General features: G+C 45.1%; 1 protein-coding gene across 2 annotated transcripts in view; it reads right to left on the bottom strand.

Annotated features, from left to right (window-relative positions):
* BACH2 (BTB domain and CNC homolog 2) overlaps positions 1-17,159 on the bottom strand; it is a 383,072-nt gene that overhangs the window by 13,443 nt on the left and 352,470 nt on the right. For both annotated transcript variants that reach the window (XM_052645752.1, XM_052645751.1), the window contains one exon: positions 6,970-8,568. In XM_052645752.1, the coding sequence (XP_052501712.1) occupies positions 6,970-8,568 (1,599 nt within the window). The remainder of the gene's footprint in view (positions 1-6,969; positions 8,569-17,159) is intronic.

Raw genomic sequence — 17,159 nt, 5'->3', positions numbered from 1 at the left:
AGTAGTACCCTGAGGATCTTAACAGCGCAGTCACTTCTCCAAAACCTGTAACATTTATGTTCTTCTTAAAAAAAAGTTTCTAGCTGTGCCACAGGGCATGTGAAATATAGTTCTCTGACCAGGCGTCAAACCCACACCCCTGCATTGGAAGCCCAGAGTCTTAACCACTGAACCTCCAGGGAAGTCCCTAACACTAATGCTCTCGAAAGCCCCTCAGATTCCTGTGAGCTGTCCGGGGATCTGATGCCCTGTGGGCTCACGATTCCAGTCCTCTTTGAATGAGGACAGCCGGCTTTGAGCCGGGCAAATGCCAAAGACAAAACCTCCTCTGCCAAAGACAAGCTTCTCACACAACTGTCCTTCTAAGCTCTAATCTTGCGGTCCAGTTTCTGGAACAAACACAGGACATCTAGAATTTAGTTGTGATGCTACAATTACTGAGTCGTGTGATCCCAGGCAAGTCTTTTCCTTCTCTGTCCTGAAGTTCTTTGAGGATCTGGGAGTCAGAGGGATCCAACATCTGTCCTACTTAGCTTACAGGGTTGCCATGAAGAAAAAAATTGGATAACAACTGGAGAAAGTGCTTTGAAAAGTTGGAATTGCCTTCTAATTATGAAGTGTTGCTAATATTAGTAGTAGCTGTAGCAGTAGCATTAGTGTTTCAGTTTGTCCACCATCTTTCTTTGTCACAAAGTTTCTTCTTTTCGGTCATACGGTATGCTTTGGAGTTCCAGATGCTAACAGTCTTTCCAGCCAACACGAAAACATTGTTTTCATTAGAAATATGGCCGAGTTCCATGCTGCCCAGAATGGTTTTCCTTTTATTAAGCAGACCAACGATAGTTACTTTTAAAAAGATTTCTGATTCAACAAGCCACAAAAACGACTGTAAAATCTTTATATCCAACATATGTCTGGAAGTCAGCATCTGGGTGGAAGAGTTAGAGTCAGACATGGCTCTTCGATAACATTTCAGTGTTTGTTCTGGACCTTACTTTTCCCTGCCCTCACACATCCACAAGCATACACGTACACACAGCATCCTCATATGCTTTTACCACTCTTGATATGAAATGTGTTAATAAAGCAAATCCAACTAATCAGTGCCTTTGACTATATAAATAAACTGTCTTCCTGCTGCTTCTTTATTAAAATCTACAGTTAATGCTTGTGGTACAAAACTATTCACTAAGACTCTTACTACTTGGCACATGCTTGTGACTTTTCAATAATTTTCAAATTCTAAAAGCAAACCTGTAAACCACAATGAGGTACTATACCACTAGAAGGACTATATAAAAAAAGGACAATAACAAGTGTTGATGAGGGTGCAGAGGAACTGGATTCCTCATACAAGGCTGGTGGGAATATAAAATGGCTCAGTTACCTTGGAAAACAGCCCAGTCGTTCCTCAGAAGGCTAAACTTAGAGTGATCATATGATTTAGCAATTCCACTCCCTGGTATATAATGAGGAGAACTGAAAATTTATGTCTATAAAAAACCTGAACACAAATACTCTTCATGGCATAATCCATAATAGCCCTCAAATGGAAATAGCCCAGCATCCCTCAACCAATGAATGGATCAAAAAAGTTAGTGTATCTACACAGTGGAATATTATTCAGCAATAAAAAGGAGAGAACACATACATGATGAAGTGCCAGGTGGATACAGTGACAGCATGCTGTATCATGCTGTACAGCAATGCTGTATTGAAAACAGGCTCAGCGATGGAGCGAGACACAAAAGGCCACACGGCTAGATTCTACTGAAATGACATCTGGAATAGGCAAATCTACTGGAGACAAAGGTATGTTAGTAATTTCTTGGGGTAAGGCAGAGAAGCCAATGGCAACCCACTCCAGCACTCTTGCCTGGAAAATCTCATGGATGGAGGAGCCTGGAAGGTGGTAGTCCATGGGGTCGCCAAGAGTCGGACACGACTGAGCGACTTCACTTTCTCTTTTCACTTTCATGCATTGGGGAAGGAAATGGCAACCCACTCCAGTGTTCTTGCCTGGAGAATCCCAGGGAGGGTGGAGCCTGGTGGGCTGCCGTCTATGGGGTCACACAGAGTCGGACACGACTGAAGCAACTTAGCAGCAGCAGCAGCAGCAGCTTGGGGTAAGGGAAGAAGAGAATGAGAAGTGATTGCTACTGGATATTGTATTTCTTTTTTTGAGGTGATGAAAATATTTTGGGATTAGACACTGTAATGGTCATACAACTTTATGAATCATTAAAAACCACTGAATTGTTCACATTAACAGAGTGAATTTTATGGTATATCAATTGTATTTCAATTAAAAAAAAACCTGTGTGATATACATACACAGAAATCAAACATTACAGGAATACACAGAAATAAATCTTTCCCTATATTCCCTCTCTCCAAGTTTGCCTCCCATTTCATCCTATTATCTACTGCTCTTATTGTTTATAATATATTTATAAAGTAAACTAGAACCATGTTATGTATACTGTTTGTTACTTTTTTCACTTAATATGACCTATGCATTTTTTCATAATTGGAAGTAAGAAAAAAAATTCCCACGTTGACTTTTTAGGTATGAAGGCATGAAGAAACATACTGATCACTTGATTACATAAAACTTAAACTTTTTTAAATGGAAAAAGATACTATAGAAATAGACTAGGAGAAATAAAAATTTTAAAAAATAACAAAGAATTCAAGAAACTTAATGATAAAAGGCATGGTTCTGAAATGACTTGACAATTATCAAACATGATTATTTTTCAAGATTTGTGCTTGTGCTCAATTGCTCAGTTGTGTCCAACTCTTTGCGACCCTATGGACTGTAGCCCACCAGGCTCCTCTGTCCATGGGATTTTCAAGGCAAGAACACTGGAGTAGGTTGCCATTTCCTTCTCCAGGGCATCTTCCTACCCAGGAATCGAACCTGCTGCTGCTGCTAAGTCACTTCAGTCGTGTCCAACTCTGCGACCCCAGAGACAGCAGTCTCCCAGGCTCCTCTGTTCCTGGGATCGAACCTGAGTCTCCTGCAAATCTCCATATATATGAACAATTTTTATTTCATGATAAACAAAGACCAAAAATTTAGTTTAAAAAAACAGACTAGGAGAAGATACAGGCAACATGTGCAGGAAAGGATTAATATTCTTAAATTAAGGATTCTGTAAACTCATTAAAGTCAACCACCACACACACACACACATAAACGGACAAATGGCAAGTCAAAGAAAGAAAATACAAATGATGAATACATATAAGAGAAATATCAACTGCATTAGAAGTCATCATGTTTTGTCCATCAGATTGGCAAATGTAAAAGGACTGGTGACCACTACTACTGGCAAGAACAGGGGGCAATGGACACGCTCGTAAGTTTTGCTGGAGGATGTGTGAATTGCTACCACCTTTTGAGAAAGTAAATAGGTAGTATTTAACAAATGAGTATAACCTTTAACCCACTTATGGAACTTTAACTCACAAAAATAAAAGCACCGCCACTAAATAAATATGTTCACAAGAATGTTTATTGCAGCAATGTTTGTAAGAGGGAAATACAGGAAATGGAAATGTCTGCTGATAGGTGATCACTGAGTCAGCTGTGATGACAGGAACCAAGGATATTAAAGAAGCTTGTGTTAACCCTACACAGCTGACCTAGAGGCATGTACACAGTAGACAGCTATGTGCAACAAGCAAGCTGCTTAGTAATTAAATGTGTGTTGTGCCGTGCTTAGTCACTCAGTCGTGTCCAACTCTTTGCAACCTCATGGACTGTAGCCCACCAGGTTACTCTAAATGCTATTAAAATAAAACCCAAACCCATAGACATGTGAATATGTTTATATATTATTGTAAGCACAGAGAAAGCCTGATAAATTTGGTATATTACAGGCTTGGTATGTTCTGCTTGATTATTTTTAAAAAGGACCTTCAAAAAGATGGTTGTTGATAAAGGACAATAGTGTGCTTATTTAAACTTTCCTCAAGCTGGAGAATACTTAGGATGAGAAGTCAACATTGATGGGAGGGTAAAGAGAGTATAACTAGAAATCAGAATATTCTGTTCACTTGGAAAAGAAGTCACCTGGAACCTTACATGAGAGCAGATCAGGGCAGAATCAGCCCAAGAGATACTGGCTTCTGAATCATTTATGATTCACTTTGTGAAGGGTTTGCTTTCAGTGTTATTACTGGAGACCACACTTCCACTGGGGTCAAAGAAACTCCCCAAAGCAAATAATTAGCTCAAAGAGAAGCAGTCATGCTCAGTCCCTGGGACAGTTTGGAAAACCTAATCTCTTCTACTTTAGGAAAATCAAACGGTCAAATTGGGAAAACCTTAACTTTACTATAACAATTCTACCCAAAATGTACTACTGAGAGGGGCTAAATGTGACTCCTGAAATGGCATTGAAATTTGGAAAATTCCTTTTGAGACTGTTTAGGAATGTAAAGAATAGATTCATTTTTTTTTTAAGTGAAAATAAAAATATTTTTGAAAATACTGTATATTTTTTGAGGGGAGACTAGTCCTGTTCGTGACTACTGTGTAGGCTGAATAATTCCTCCATTTCACTGATTCATTTAAAACTGAAAAGTTCTAGGGACTTCTCTGATGGTCCAGTGGTTAGGAATCCACCTTCTGATGCAGGGAAATTGGGTTCGATTCCTGGTTGGCGAATCAAATCCCACACGCCTCGGGGCAACTGAGCCTTCTCTCTTCTTCAACCAGAGAGAAGTTCATCTACTGCAATGATGAAGATCCCACATGCCACATCTAAGACTCAGTGAAGCCAAAACAACACAAACCCTGCAAAGTTCTAAGGCAGACAAGCGATAAAGCCTCAACACAGGAAAGATACCTGTGCCCTTGTTGGTGGCATTCAGTTTCAAGAATTCACTTCAAGTTCTCTTTGGGGATGTAACAGAGATAAAAGGAGATTTTTCTGAAACTGACAGGTCCTTGGACATATGCAGCTGTCATGAACACACACCCTTTTTAGTTAATGGTGGGGCTCCTCTTAAGAGAGAGACAAAAAGAAAGAAAGAGAGACTGAGAGACATTTGTCTTTTTCACGAGATATTTATCCTTAGAGAAATCATTATGACAATGGACTCAGTGGGCTTCTGAATCCAGGAATGCTCATGAATAATTTCAGGGGAAAGAAAAGAAAACCTCCTACAAGTTGTGATCAGAGAGAAAGAAATGAGTGAAGAGAGAGAGAGAACACAAACTTTAACTGATCTGACCAAACCTCCACCTTCTCAGGTGATGGACCCAGATGTGACTCTGGCTTGGGACACTGAGCCCAACCCTCCATTCCAAACCCTAGGGGATACAGTGTACTCAAACAGTTTCCCATTCAAATTTCCTTTTTATTGTGTCTTAGCTAAACGAAATCCTCTCAGTATATTTCTCTTTCCATTTCTGCTAGGCAGTAACGAAGGAGTGGGGACCAGGCTAGGTAGAAAGCGAGGAAGTGACCACAGGGCATGTCTGTAGTTGGTACAGGGAGCTTTGGAAGCTGTTTGCAAAACATGCCCAATCAAAACCCTTCATGTGCTTCTTGCCAACCTCACAGAGGGCTGAATAAACTGCACGTGGCTCTGTGAAAAGCCAGCTCACCCCGTGTGGCATTTCTGCTGTCTGGTTGGGTTAACGTCCCTGATTTACTAGAGGCTAATATCCAGGGAGCGCAGACGTGGATGAAGTGCACTGGCCTAATGAGAATCACGCTTCATTTCTGCCTGTGTTTTTCAGAGATGCGGTTCTCAGGAGGGGCTTGGCACTGGGCTTGCTCTGAGACAAGGTGGCAGTCTCACGTGAGGTCCCTGGCAGTCACTACCAGATCGTGACACAGACACCCTCAGCTCTTTCTGGGAGCTTCTCGTGTTACAAGGGAAGGGGGATCACCTGCGGTGTCCATTCTTTTCTTTCCTTGGCCACGTGAGTCTCGCTCACGATGTGGCTGGAGTTGCACCTGCTTCCTCTCCCAGCAGTGGGAAGATATGGATGGAGCCTTTGGGAATTTTCACCTAGAAAGCACTTCACTTTTAGTGTGGACAAGAACTGCTACTCAACCCCACTGCTCCTTAAAATGACTCTCACCGTTTGTGGGGCCCTTGGGCAATGACCCATGATACTGTTAGATGCGACCGACAAAGGTGCTTCCTCAGTGATACTGGGGCCAGGATGGATGGTGAGCTGTCCATCACCTGCATTCACAATGGACAAGGGATGACTCCAGGGTCCCTGTTGACAAGGAAACTTAAAGGTGCTGGGAAAGCATGGGCTTACTGTGAATCTCTCCAGTTTCAATCAGTCAATTTTGAAAGCAATTTTATATTTTTCTTCTCACTGAAGAAGTGAGGGGCAAGGATGAAGGTGACAGGTATGGCATTCTTTCAAAGCAGACAGGGGTGGGGGGGGCTGATCTGAAGTACCTGCACACGCTTTCAGGCATCAGACTTTTTTCCCACTAAGCTCTTTGCCTCTGCTTTTTGAGGACTGAAATCTCGATTAAATTTCAAGTGCTGTCTGGAGCAAAATGGTTAATTCTGAATCACCTTGAAGCATTCTGCCTCTGCGGATGGGGGGCGGGGGTGCAGGTGTGTGATTTAGTCGCTCAGTTGTGTCTGACTGTGACACCATGGACTATGGCCTGCCAAGCTCCTCTGCCCGTGGGATTTCCCATGGCAAGAATACTGGAGTGGGTTGCCATTTCTTTCTCCAGGGGGAATCTTCACCACACAGGGTTCGAACCCAGGTCTCTTGAACTGCAGGCAGTCTCCTGCATTGCAGGCAGATTCTTTACCGACTGAGCTACCAGGGGAGGATGAGGGAGGCGGTCCCTTAACTGTAAAGCTTTAATCTTGGCAAACAAGAACAATCTGGCAGTGGTGGGGGGCAGGGGGAGTCCAGATAAAGGACTGAGGGTGGATCACATGCTTGAATTTACGCGGGTTCCCTACCTCCTGGCCCCTGTCCTGCACAGGACACGACTCACTGTCTGCTTCCGAGAATGATCCGGATTCGTCGCTGGAGTTGGTTCCGTAAGACTGCTCACATTTAATCTGGGGTCGGACTTGGTTGTACATTCCGTCTCCCATCAGGCCTGGTTCCTGATGTTCTGTGGCAAGGAATCTGGCTCCCTGGGAACAGGGCGAGGAGGAGAACTCGCAGAGAGGGAGGCTGCAGGGCGAGCCCCCACTCCCATCCTCCGCGTAGGAGTAGGAGGAGCACGAGCTGGAAGTCCTTGTCCTGGTCTCCAACGGGGGCGAGCGAGGGCACACTTTGATTGGCACCGGGCAGCTAGTGTTGGGCCGCATCCTTCCCGGCAAGTGGTCCGCCATCAGCCCACCGTGAGGGTAGGCCTGTGAGCTGGGGAGGGACTGACCGGCCCCCACCCACAGGCCCTTTGGCACCGGCTCGGAGAGGTCTTTGTCCAGAGCGCTTACCCCAGAATACGAGTGCACCGCGGTGCTCACTTGGTCACAGGCGCTGGAGGAGAAGATGACGCTTCTCCGGTCCAGCTCTCCTTCCTGTTTACAGAGAGCCTCCAAGCCAGGCCCCTTGAGGGGCGACCCCATGGTGAAGCTGGACGCGTCCTTCTGGCCCATGTGGGGCTGTCCGTAATTCCCCGGGAAAGGGGCGTAGTCAGTTTTAAGGTCACCCTGAGTGATCCCCTTGTCAAAAGGGCACGCTGAACTCCTGGCAAAGTGCTGCTGAGAGGTACCGGGCAAGCCGGACGACTCCACACTTTTTGTTATGCTGAACAGAGACCTTAAGCAGGATGGGGAGGGCGCGCCCCTGGACCTCTCCAGGCAGGCGGCCCCGGTAGGGGGCGCGGGGACAGGAGCGGGGGCGGGGCTGGGCTGTTTCCGGTCCATTTCCACGTCGCCCGCTCGGTCTTTGACGTCAGGCTCATCTCCGGACAGGCAGAGCGTGATGCTCTCTTCTTCGTTCTCCTCGCTGGGCGGCTCGCTTTTAATCTGCCCCACGGCAAGCCCTGGTTTGAGGCTGGTGCCAGAGTGATCTTCACTGAATGTGCTTGCAAAACCTGAGGTACTGTGTGATGATGCGTTATAGACATTCTTGGTACATGCAAGCTGGTATTTCTTGTATCTGGGGTACTGCGTTAACGCGTCCTTGGCCGAGCTCTCCTTGGTGTCCGCGGGCACATCGGACTCGGGCAACAAAACTTCTTCCTTCTCTGCCACTGGGATGGTGGTGGCCTCAAAGCTGATGGGGTCTGGAAGCATCTGGTCCCTAGGGCAAGCCATCTTGGCCGTATCCGAATCCATCGTCTCCTCCTCTTCGTCCTCCTCCTCTCCCGCGCTGTCCTCGGGGTCCTCGTGCGGGCGCTGGCACGCAGCATCCTTCCGGCACACGAAGAGGCCATCCTCGCTGTTCAGGAGCTGGGTCTGCAGGAAGCTGAAGCAGGAGTCCTCCAGGTTGTGCATGCGCAGGAACTCGGCACAGCGGATGACCTCGCGGATGTTTTCTCTGCTGAGTAACAGCTTGGCGGTGTAGGCGAATTGCAACAGCGGCCCAAACCCCCTGGCCGTGACCTGCAAAACAAACAGGGAAATCGCCAACCGTTACCGTCAGCACTGCTATTGTCCCGAATCTCTCAACTGAAGCAAGATAACCAGACAGCGCTAATGTCCCAGGATAAAGACTGCAAAGGAGCAGTTAATCTCATCCTGGGTCAGCAATGATTCGGTTCCCAATAATTAGGGCCTGTCTCGTGCACGCCAGTGCTCAACTCATCACGATACACAGAACTGAAAATCACCAGGGTCAAGTGGCTAAACAAGATGACAACGGGTTCAGTGTTTACACTAATGAAATATCCTGGCAAAAATGCACGGTAACAATGGGACGCCTATTAATTTCTCTCCCCATCCATCCTGTTGAGAGCCATTGTACATCAGGAGTGCTGCGACGCTTCTTACAGCTCGCTCGAGCCAAAGAAAGCGTTATAATTTTCTTGTCAACTGCAAAACCGGCAATATGGCCCTGTTAAAAACCGGAAAGTCCATGGGGCTTTGAAAATAGTTTTTTTGCTCACTTACAAAGTTAAAAAGAGACATTAAAAGCAACTCCTATTTTTTTGCTCACTCATCATGGTTTCTAGTTGAGATTTGCCAGCCATCATGTCATATCCCATCTTAACAATGATACCAGAGATGACAGTCCTTAGCAGTGTTCTCAACAAGAAATTAACTCTTGGCCCATAAAACGAGGTTGGAGGGGGGGCGGGCGCAGAGGGTGTTGAAAAACTAAACAAACTGGCTGTCGTTTAAATGGTTGAAGCTGCTGAATGGCACGGGACATGGGCAATTCTTTCCCTAATTATAAGCAGCAGCTCTGCCACACAGCTGTCTTCTTTCCTGGTAAATCTTCAGGGGCTGAGCCTACTGTCATGTGCTGCTCATCCATTTCATTTTACACAGATTGGGAATGTGCTATTTATGCACAGCATGTGTACATGGGCATGCGTGCATGCACACAAACATGCAGAATGACTTAGTTAGAAATACGCTGCCTAAGGCCAGTTGTTTTTTCAGATGGAAATGGATGAAACCTCCTGGTGGTCAGGGCAGGCTTCCTTGTGTGTGTCTGTGTTTAGTCGCTCAGTCGTGTCCGACTCTTTGCCCTTACACTATACACAAACCCATGCATCCTCTAAGTTCTTGCAAGCACTGCTGACCCCATAAGGAAGGGAAGGGAGGCACATTCATGAATCACATGTACAAAACAAATGAAAGCAGTGGTCATGGGGTCCTTGCTGGAAGCTATAGTAACAGTGATTAAAAAATCTCTGCTAGGGGAATAAATGTGGAGCAAGATAAACCAGCAGGCTTGGTAAATGACTGCTACAGGAACAGAATTCAGCATAGCCCAGGCTCTTGTGAGGACCTGAAACTGTTGTTCAAAATTCAGCTCAGACATCGCTCCTCTGGGAGCCCTCTGCAGACCTAGAGATTGAATGACAGCATCTTCTCAGTCCCCATGGCCGGAGTAAGTCTTCCCCAAGGCAGCACTGATTTTACAGCATTGCACCTTGTCTTTTTAAAATTTATTTGGCTACATCAGGTCTTAGTTGTGGCATATGGGCTCTTTAGTTTCAGCATGTGGGATCCGGTTCCCGGAGCAGGAATTGAGCCCAGGCCCCCTGCACTGGGAGCTTGGAGTCTCAGTCACTGGACCACCAGGGAAGTCCCTGTATCACTGCATTCTAAGGGAATGCCTAGTAAGGTAAATTTCTTAGATACAGAGATGACTGGAATTTTAATTGTTAATATTTTTTGAATACTTTCAATAAAAACCTACCACAAAAACACATGACTGAAAGACTCACATTATAGTTCTGCAAAGGCAATCACTGCCATCTCCCTTTTATTGTACTTAATTGTGTCTTTCTACCAGTCAAGGCTATGGATTTTTCCAGTAGTCATGTATGGATATGAGAGTTGGACTGTGAAGAAAGCTGAGCACAGAAGAATTGATGCTTTCCAACTGTGGTGTTGGAGAAGACTCTTGAGAGTCCCTTGGACTGCAAGGAGATCCAACCAGTCCATTCTAAAGGAGATCAGTCCTGGGTGTTCTTTGGAAGGACTGATGCTAAAGCTGAAACTCCAGTACTTTGGCCACTTCATGCAAAGAGTTGACTCATTGGAAAAGACTCTGATGCTGAGAGGGATTGGGGGCAGGAGGAGAAGGGGACGACAGAAGATGAGATGGCTGGATGGCATCACGGGCTCAGTGGATGTGAGTCTGAGTGAACTCCAGAAGTTGGTGATGGACAGGGAGGCCTGGCGTGCTGCGATTCATGGGGTCGCAAAGAGTTGGACACGACCGAGTGACTGAACTGAACTGAACCAGTGGACAGCAAAGTTTCTTCAGATCAGGGGCTTTTTCATTTCTCTTTGTGACTCTGAATCTAACTAGGGTCTCTAAATATCTGATAAAAGCTGGTATAGTACTGAATATGTCAGAAGTTCAACTGAGCCCCTAACATAAAACTACAGTGTTGACAAAGTGACAACACAGTTTGTTTGGTAAGTTTGGTCTCAGATTACTTTTGGAGAAAGGCATTGTGTCACCCAACAAACTACACCAATTAACTAATCAACAGTGGGCGAGGGTGCTTATTTGCTGTGTCCCCTACTACCTGTGGGCTTCCCTGTAGCTCAGTTGGTAAAGAACCCGCCTGCAAAGTGGGAGACCTGGGTTTGATTCTTGGGTTGGGAAGATCCCCTGGAGAAGGGAAAGGCTACCCACTCCAGTATTCTGGCCTGGAGAATTCTGTGGACTGTATAGTCCACAGTATCACAAAGAGTCGGACAGGACTGAGTGACTTTCACTCACTCACTCACCCCTAGTACCCATATCGAAAGGGAGCACATCTGACCACGTTTGTTCTACTAAGTTGACATGGCAACAGATTCAGCAGATGTCTGTTTTATGTACTTTTCTCCTAGGAACCTTTAAAAGGGGGTGTAAGATAAGGAAGTGCATACTGATAAGTAACTAAAGAAGGTTGCAGAGAATGTCACAGGACCCATTTCTTCATTGTAACGTGGCTCCACCACAAAGAGAAAGTGGCAGAATCAAGACAGATTTGATTCCTTCATCAGGAAGCATCCTCTGCTCCCCCCCAAGGCAATCTGCCAGTTGCAGAGTGCATAATACACATCTTGAGTTCTGGCAGATGCGCTCATTATATGGGAAATCTGGGAAACTCATCTCAAAGCTATTTATTTATTTTTTCATACAGCGCTCCTTACACTCTCATCCCCATTGTTTTTTTTTTAATGTTGATATGGTCTCAGTAAGCTGCACCACTGCCCCCATTATGACTGCGTTGAAGAAAATTCCTAAAGAGGCTAACAGACATCCATGGGTGTCACTAGATCAGTCCTGGGAGCCACCACCTGCCTCAGGGCAGCAAGGAGCTGCAGGAAGCTCTCCACTTAGGGCCAGGCTGTTCCTTAAATGTAGGAGTGGGGCCAAGAATGCCAATAAGCACAGTCTCTACATCCCAAGTCAGTTCACCAATCCTTTTGGGTTCAGGAGACATGACGAGCTTGAAATGATGGTCACATGCTCACGAACAAGTCAAGAATAAAAACAGGGCTGTAAACAGTCATTCAAGCCCAGGTCAGAGGAAATGGTGTCCTCACCACGAAATCTTAAGCAACCATAATTAGCTCTTCCCTCCCATGAGGTTAAATCATGTTTTGTTATATTCAATTCTGCTACATTTTGTTCAGCTTCTGTGTGCAGGCTTTTGTCTAGTGAATCAATTATTATTCACCAAGCTCCTGTTACTGCCTAGCACCATTCTAGCTGGTTCTCCTAACGTACTGCAAGGCAGGCAGGATTGCCATGCTTTTTGTAGCCAAGGAAACTGAGAAGCAAGGAGATGAAGGAATGCATCCAAGGCATAGAGCTCATAAGTGGAGAGCTGGGATTCCAACTAGTGCTATGAGGAATGGTTAAGTCTAAGACTCAGCACTGTCCTTAATAAACTCATGATTTAGCTCTGGAGAAGAGATATATGAACAAGTTAATTTTAAGTAACCTTGTTAACACTGAGAGGGCTGGGCGTCCAGTGGCTAAGATTCTGAGCTCCCCAATGCAGGGGGCCTGGATTCAACCCCTGGTCAGGGAACTAGTTTCCACATGCTACAACTTAAGAGTTCGCATGCTGCAACTAAAGATCCAGCATGCCACAACTGACCCAGTGTAGCCAAAAACAAAAACAGAAAACCAAAAGAAAAAAAAAAGAATGGAAAGGCTGTCACAAGAGCTGACATGGATATTTGTTTTCTGAGGACAATGTGATGTGAAATGATTCCTGAAAGTGGAAAGACAGTGCAAGCTACTCAAGATGGGGGATAAACCAATACTGAGAAAGCCTCTGCCTGTTTTAACAGTTGACATGATGAGTTGTCAGCTGAGAAATCCTGACCAGTTCAGAAGAGGAGATGGCTGAGGTCCATATGGTCTCTTGAACACGTGTAGTCAGGACACCTGGAATGCACTGAATGGCCTCCAATGGAGTCGGATCTGGGCTTCCCAGGTGGTGCTAGAGGTAAAGAACCCTCTTGCCAATGTGGGAGGCATAAGAGACCTGGATTCCATACCTGGGTCAGGAAGATCCCCTGGAGCAGGGTATAGCAACCCACTCCAGGATTCTTGCCTGGAGAATCCCATGGACAGAGGAGCCTAGTGGGCTACAGTCCATAGGGTCACACAGAGTTGGACATGACAGAAGCAACTTCGCATGCATACATGCACATACAGGTCTGATCTGGGTCAAGGGTTGCTTTGATACAATGGGTACCTTCTGAACTGCAACACCCATCCCTCCCAGCAGCCCATCTCTGGTGCATGTAGGCCAGTGTTAAAACAGGCAGAGGCTTTCTCAGTATTGGTTTATCCCCCATCTTGAGTAGCTTGCACTGTCTTTCCACTTTCAGGAATTATTTCACCTCACTTTGTCCTCAGAAAACAAATATCCAGGTACCAACGGCAAATACCCAGGTACCAATGTGAAGCTGGATGTTTATGAAACTGGGCCACAAGCCTGCACTGTTATTTACATTCTGTTTGTAACAAATAAGGCTCTGATAATGGGGAAAATAAGATGGGGGTAGGAGGTGGAGAATCACACACAAAACTAATGACCCATAAAAATGTTATTTAAAAAGGTAATGATCACCAAGTTACAATGGAATGAAGTAATGAGAAATAGCAAGCCAGTCCCAGCTCACTGGTGTTAATGGAGCTGTGCTCCACTGCTCTAAGGGAAGCAGACATATCTAGGCTCAGAATTACTGTCAGGAATGGTCTAAAGGAATGATGAACAGATGCAAAATACAGTATTAGGGGCACCTGGGATAACAGTCTCACATTATGAAAGTAATATTTAGGTTGGATCATTTTTTAGAATTTTTTTTTTTTTTGCCGTGCCTCAAGGCACGTGGGATCCTAGTTCCCCACCCAGGGCTGGAACCCACGTCGCTTGCAGTGGAAGTGCAGAGTGTTTACCATTGGACTGCCAGGGAAGTTTGCCTTGGCTGTTGGATCGTTTTGAAGAGTATTTATTTCACCACATAGTGTGCAATATGCATTGTGCTAAAGATGAGACTGGCTCACACACTGGGCACAATGGAGTGTGCCCTGTGGGACCGAGGTCCACGAGAGGTCAGCAAATAACCTTGCCTTGCTCTCTGGTTGCTCCCAAGGAGGCTGTGACCTCAGTCAACAGTTAGCACACACGAGGCAAGTGGCACTGACCTTTGGGTTTTGGGTCTGAAAGAAACAAGGTCGGACCACCAGAGTTGCACCCTGTGGTGCGCATCCATGTGCCATTCATAGGTTGAAAATGTAACCCACTGAAGCTATGAGCCTCCACCCTTTGTTCCCCCAGGGTTCTGATGTACAATCTCTCTGCTGGAGAAGAAAGGGAGATGAAGTGATGAAAACGTAGGGAACAGAGGAGATGCTTAGGGGCTGTTAGTAGGACTGGGGGGTTTATCCTCTGAGAATGTGCCCCGTGTGCTGCTGGACAGAGCTGGTGAAAGGAAACTTCTCAACAATTTCATTGCTCTGGACTATTATAGGGATCAGGCAGTTGGGCTGCAGGCATAAATTGAAAATAGGGTTTGGGAATTTTTATGACACATGAACAGCATTCCATACTCGAGCCATGTGATGAAGGTCTCCTCTGATGGTTCTTTTAGTTTTCTTTTCAATTTTTCAAGTTTTAAAAAACTTTTGGCCACACTCTATAGCATGTGTGATCTTAGTTCCCCAATCTTAGTTCCTTACCCCCTGAATTGGAAGATGGAGGCCTAACCACTGGACCACCAAGGATGTCCCTTCTCAGCTGCTGTTGGCAGTATACATTCACGGTTGTAGCACTGATCTGCCCACGGCTGATCAGATGGGTCAGGAGATCTGGGGACTGCACCCCAGGAGAGGGGTGGCACGTGCCCAAGGTTCCATAATCCCAGCCTCACAAAACATGGACTCTTTTATCTTCAGCAACATTACATCCCAGTGAAGCTAGAGCTCTCCTCCTCTCCCGGAACGGGGAAGAGAAGGTAGCAAAGCTTTGCCAATCGGTTTTTGAAAACACTGACTTGGGTTGTATTTGCACAGCAAGGCACTTGTCAAATAAAGAGAACAACACTGATGACAACTCACTCCTCCTTTCCACCCCCGCACCACGCTGCATCCTATTCTGCAGGCTGAAGACTGATTTAGAGATGAAGCATTGCTTCTAATCTTAATTTTCTAAAATTAATATCCATATTATCACATGTGTCTCCCCAAAGCAGCATGCTATACAAGCATACTACATTCAGGATGTGTTTGTTAAATTAACCTCACTATTTCAATAGAACTTCTGGTTATTTTAGTATTAATTTTAGTTAACGATAGAGCCAGAGAAATCAATCTTTCCATTCCTAAAGTAACAATACAAAAGCTAAAGCAAGCTGATTTATATCTACGAGTATATAATTTCATATGGTGGGTTTTTTAAAATCTATTAGCGAATGTAGCTTACAAGCATGAAATTGAGCATCTTTTCTCTCCTGTGCAGACTTGAATTGGGGTTTCCAGACACAATATAAAGTTCCTCTCCTGCTTGTAAATCTGTCCCTGAGACTTATCTGATCATTTAATCATTGACTTTTTTGTTTACTCATTCATTCATTCACTGACCACATAGTGGGCACTGACTATGCACTGTATGACATCTGAGGGTACCAGGTGTCTTTCATCCAAATCCCAGTTCTACAATGTACCAGGTAACTTGAACTGCTTACTTAATTGTTATATGCTTCAGTTTCTCTCCAACTGGAAGACCAACAGTGCCTGCCTTGTAGTAAAACCTATAGAACAGCTTCTAGCATTAAGTAACAGCAATTATTATTGCTGTTATTACAAAAATGAATAACATACAGTCTCCTTCTCCAAAAAGCTAACATTTCACTGAACAGAGACAGATGTTCAGTACAAATGTCTAGAATGTAATGTAAGTATGTAACAGGTATTTGCAGCTTGCTAAGGCAGGACCAAGCTAGGGGTAGTAATCGCTAAGGGTGTCCGCATAGCCTTCCTAGAAGAGATGACCTTTTGAACGCTGAGCTGAAGTTCATCACAATAAGAAAGGCCTGGCTCATTCTTCAAATGCCATTTTCTCAGTCAGGCCTTTCCTGGGCCTCTAATCACACCTGTCCTTCCAGCCCAGGACTGCCTATCAGACTTGCAGGGCCAAGTGCAAAGTAGAAGCATGGTCTTACTGTTTGGAGGTTGAGAACTTCAAGATGATGGATGACATGGTGGGACTTCCTTGGAGGTTCAGTGGTTAAGACTCCACACTCCCAACGCAGGGGGCCCGGGTTCAATCCCTGGTCGGGGACCTCGATTCAGCATGTCACAACTAAAGATCCCACATGTGGCGACGAAGATTCCACACATGGCAGTGAAGAGCCTGCATCATACAGCTAAGATCCAAATTTAAAAAAATCTGAAAAGAGGATGACAAGGTCCTTCTGAGCATGGGACCCTAGGCAATGACATAGGTCAAAAGCCCGTGATCTGGCCCTATAAACACGCACTTGCTGTCTATGCCCAGCTGCTGAAATGGTGATCTCAGTGGGGTGATGTCATCCGAGGGTTGAGCCAGTGCAATCCATCTGAGTGAAACTCCAAGGGTTTAGGGACACAGCTACTGGGGATCAGCAGTGTAGGTCAAGTGACTCTCGGGGTTATGGGTATCTTGGACTGAAATACAGTCAGCACGAAGAAACTTTTTGATTGGTGAAAAAAGAAAAGAAGATCATGTAGGTTAAGTGGACAGAGGCCCTGCTTGAGTCTCCATGATAGGGTCATGATCCCACATTTGAGTCAGTTCACAGATCCAGACTCTAAAATTAATTCCCAGGAACTCTCGAGGAAGAATCCTACAGTAATCCATGCTGCTGCTATGATTTCTTCTGCAAGGGTCTGCAGAAATGTATTGAATACATCTTGTAGTTTTCCTAAATAATGAACTAAGACAAGCTTTTTTAATTTCAAAAACTTCAACAAAAAATTATTCAGAAACTGTCTATATCAGAAACAAATCTATCTA

This window comes from Budorcas taxicolor, chromosome 9 (assembly GCF_023091745.1).
Source record: "Budorcas taxicolor isolate Tak-1 chromosome 9, Takin1.1, whole genome shotgun sequence".
In the NCBI taxonomy this organism is placed as follows: domain Eukaryota; kingdom Metazoa; phylum Chordata; class Mammalia; order Artiodactyla; family Bovidae; genus Budorcas; species Budorcas taxicolor.
The sequence above is the reverse complement of the archived record's forward strand: the minus strand, read 5'-3'. Positions and strand labels throughout refer to the sequence as shown.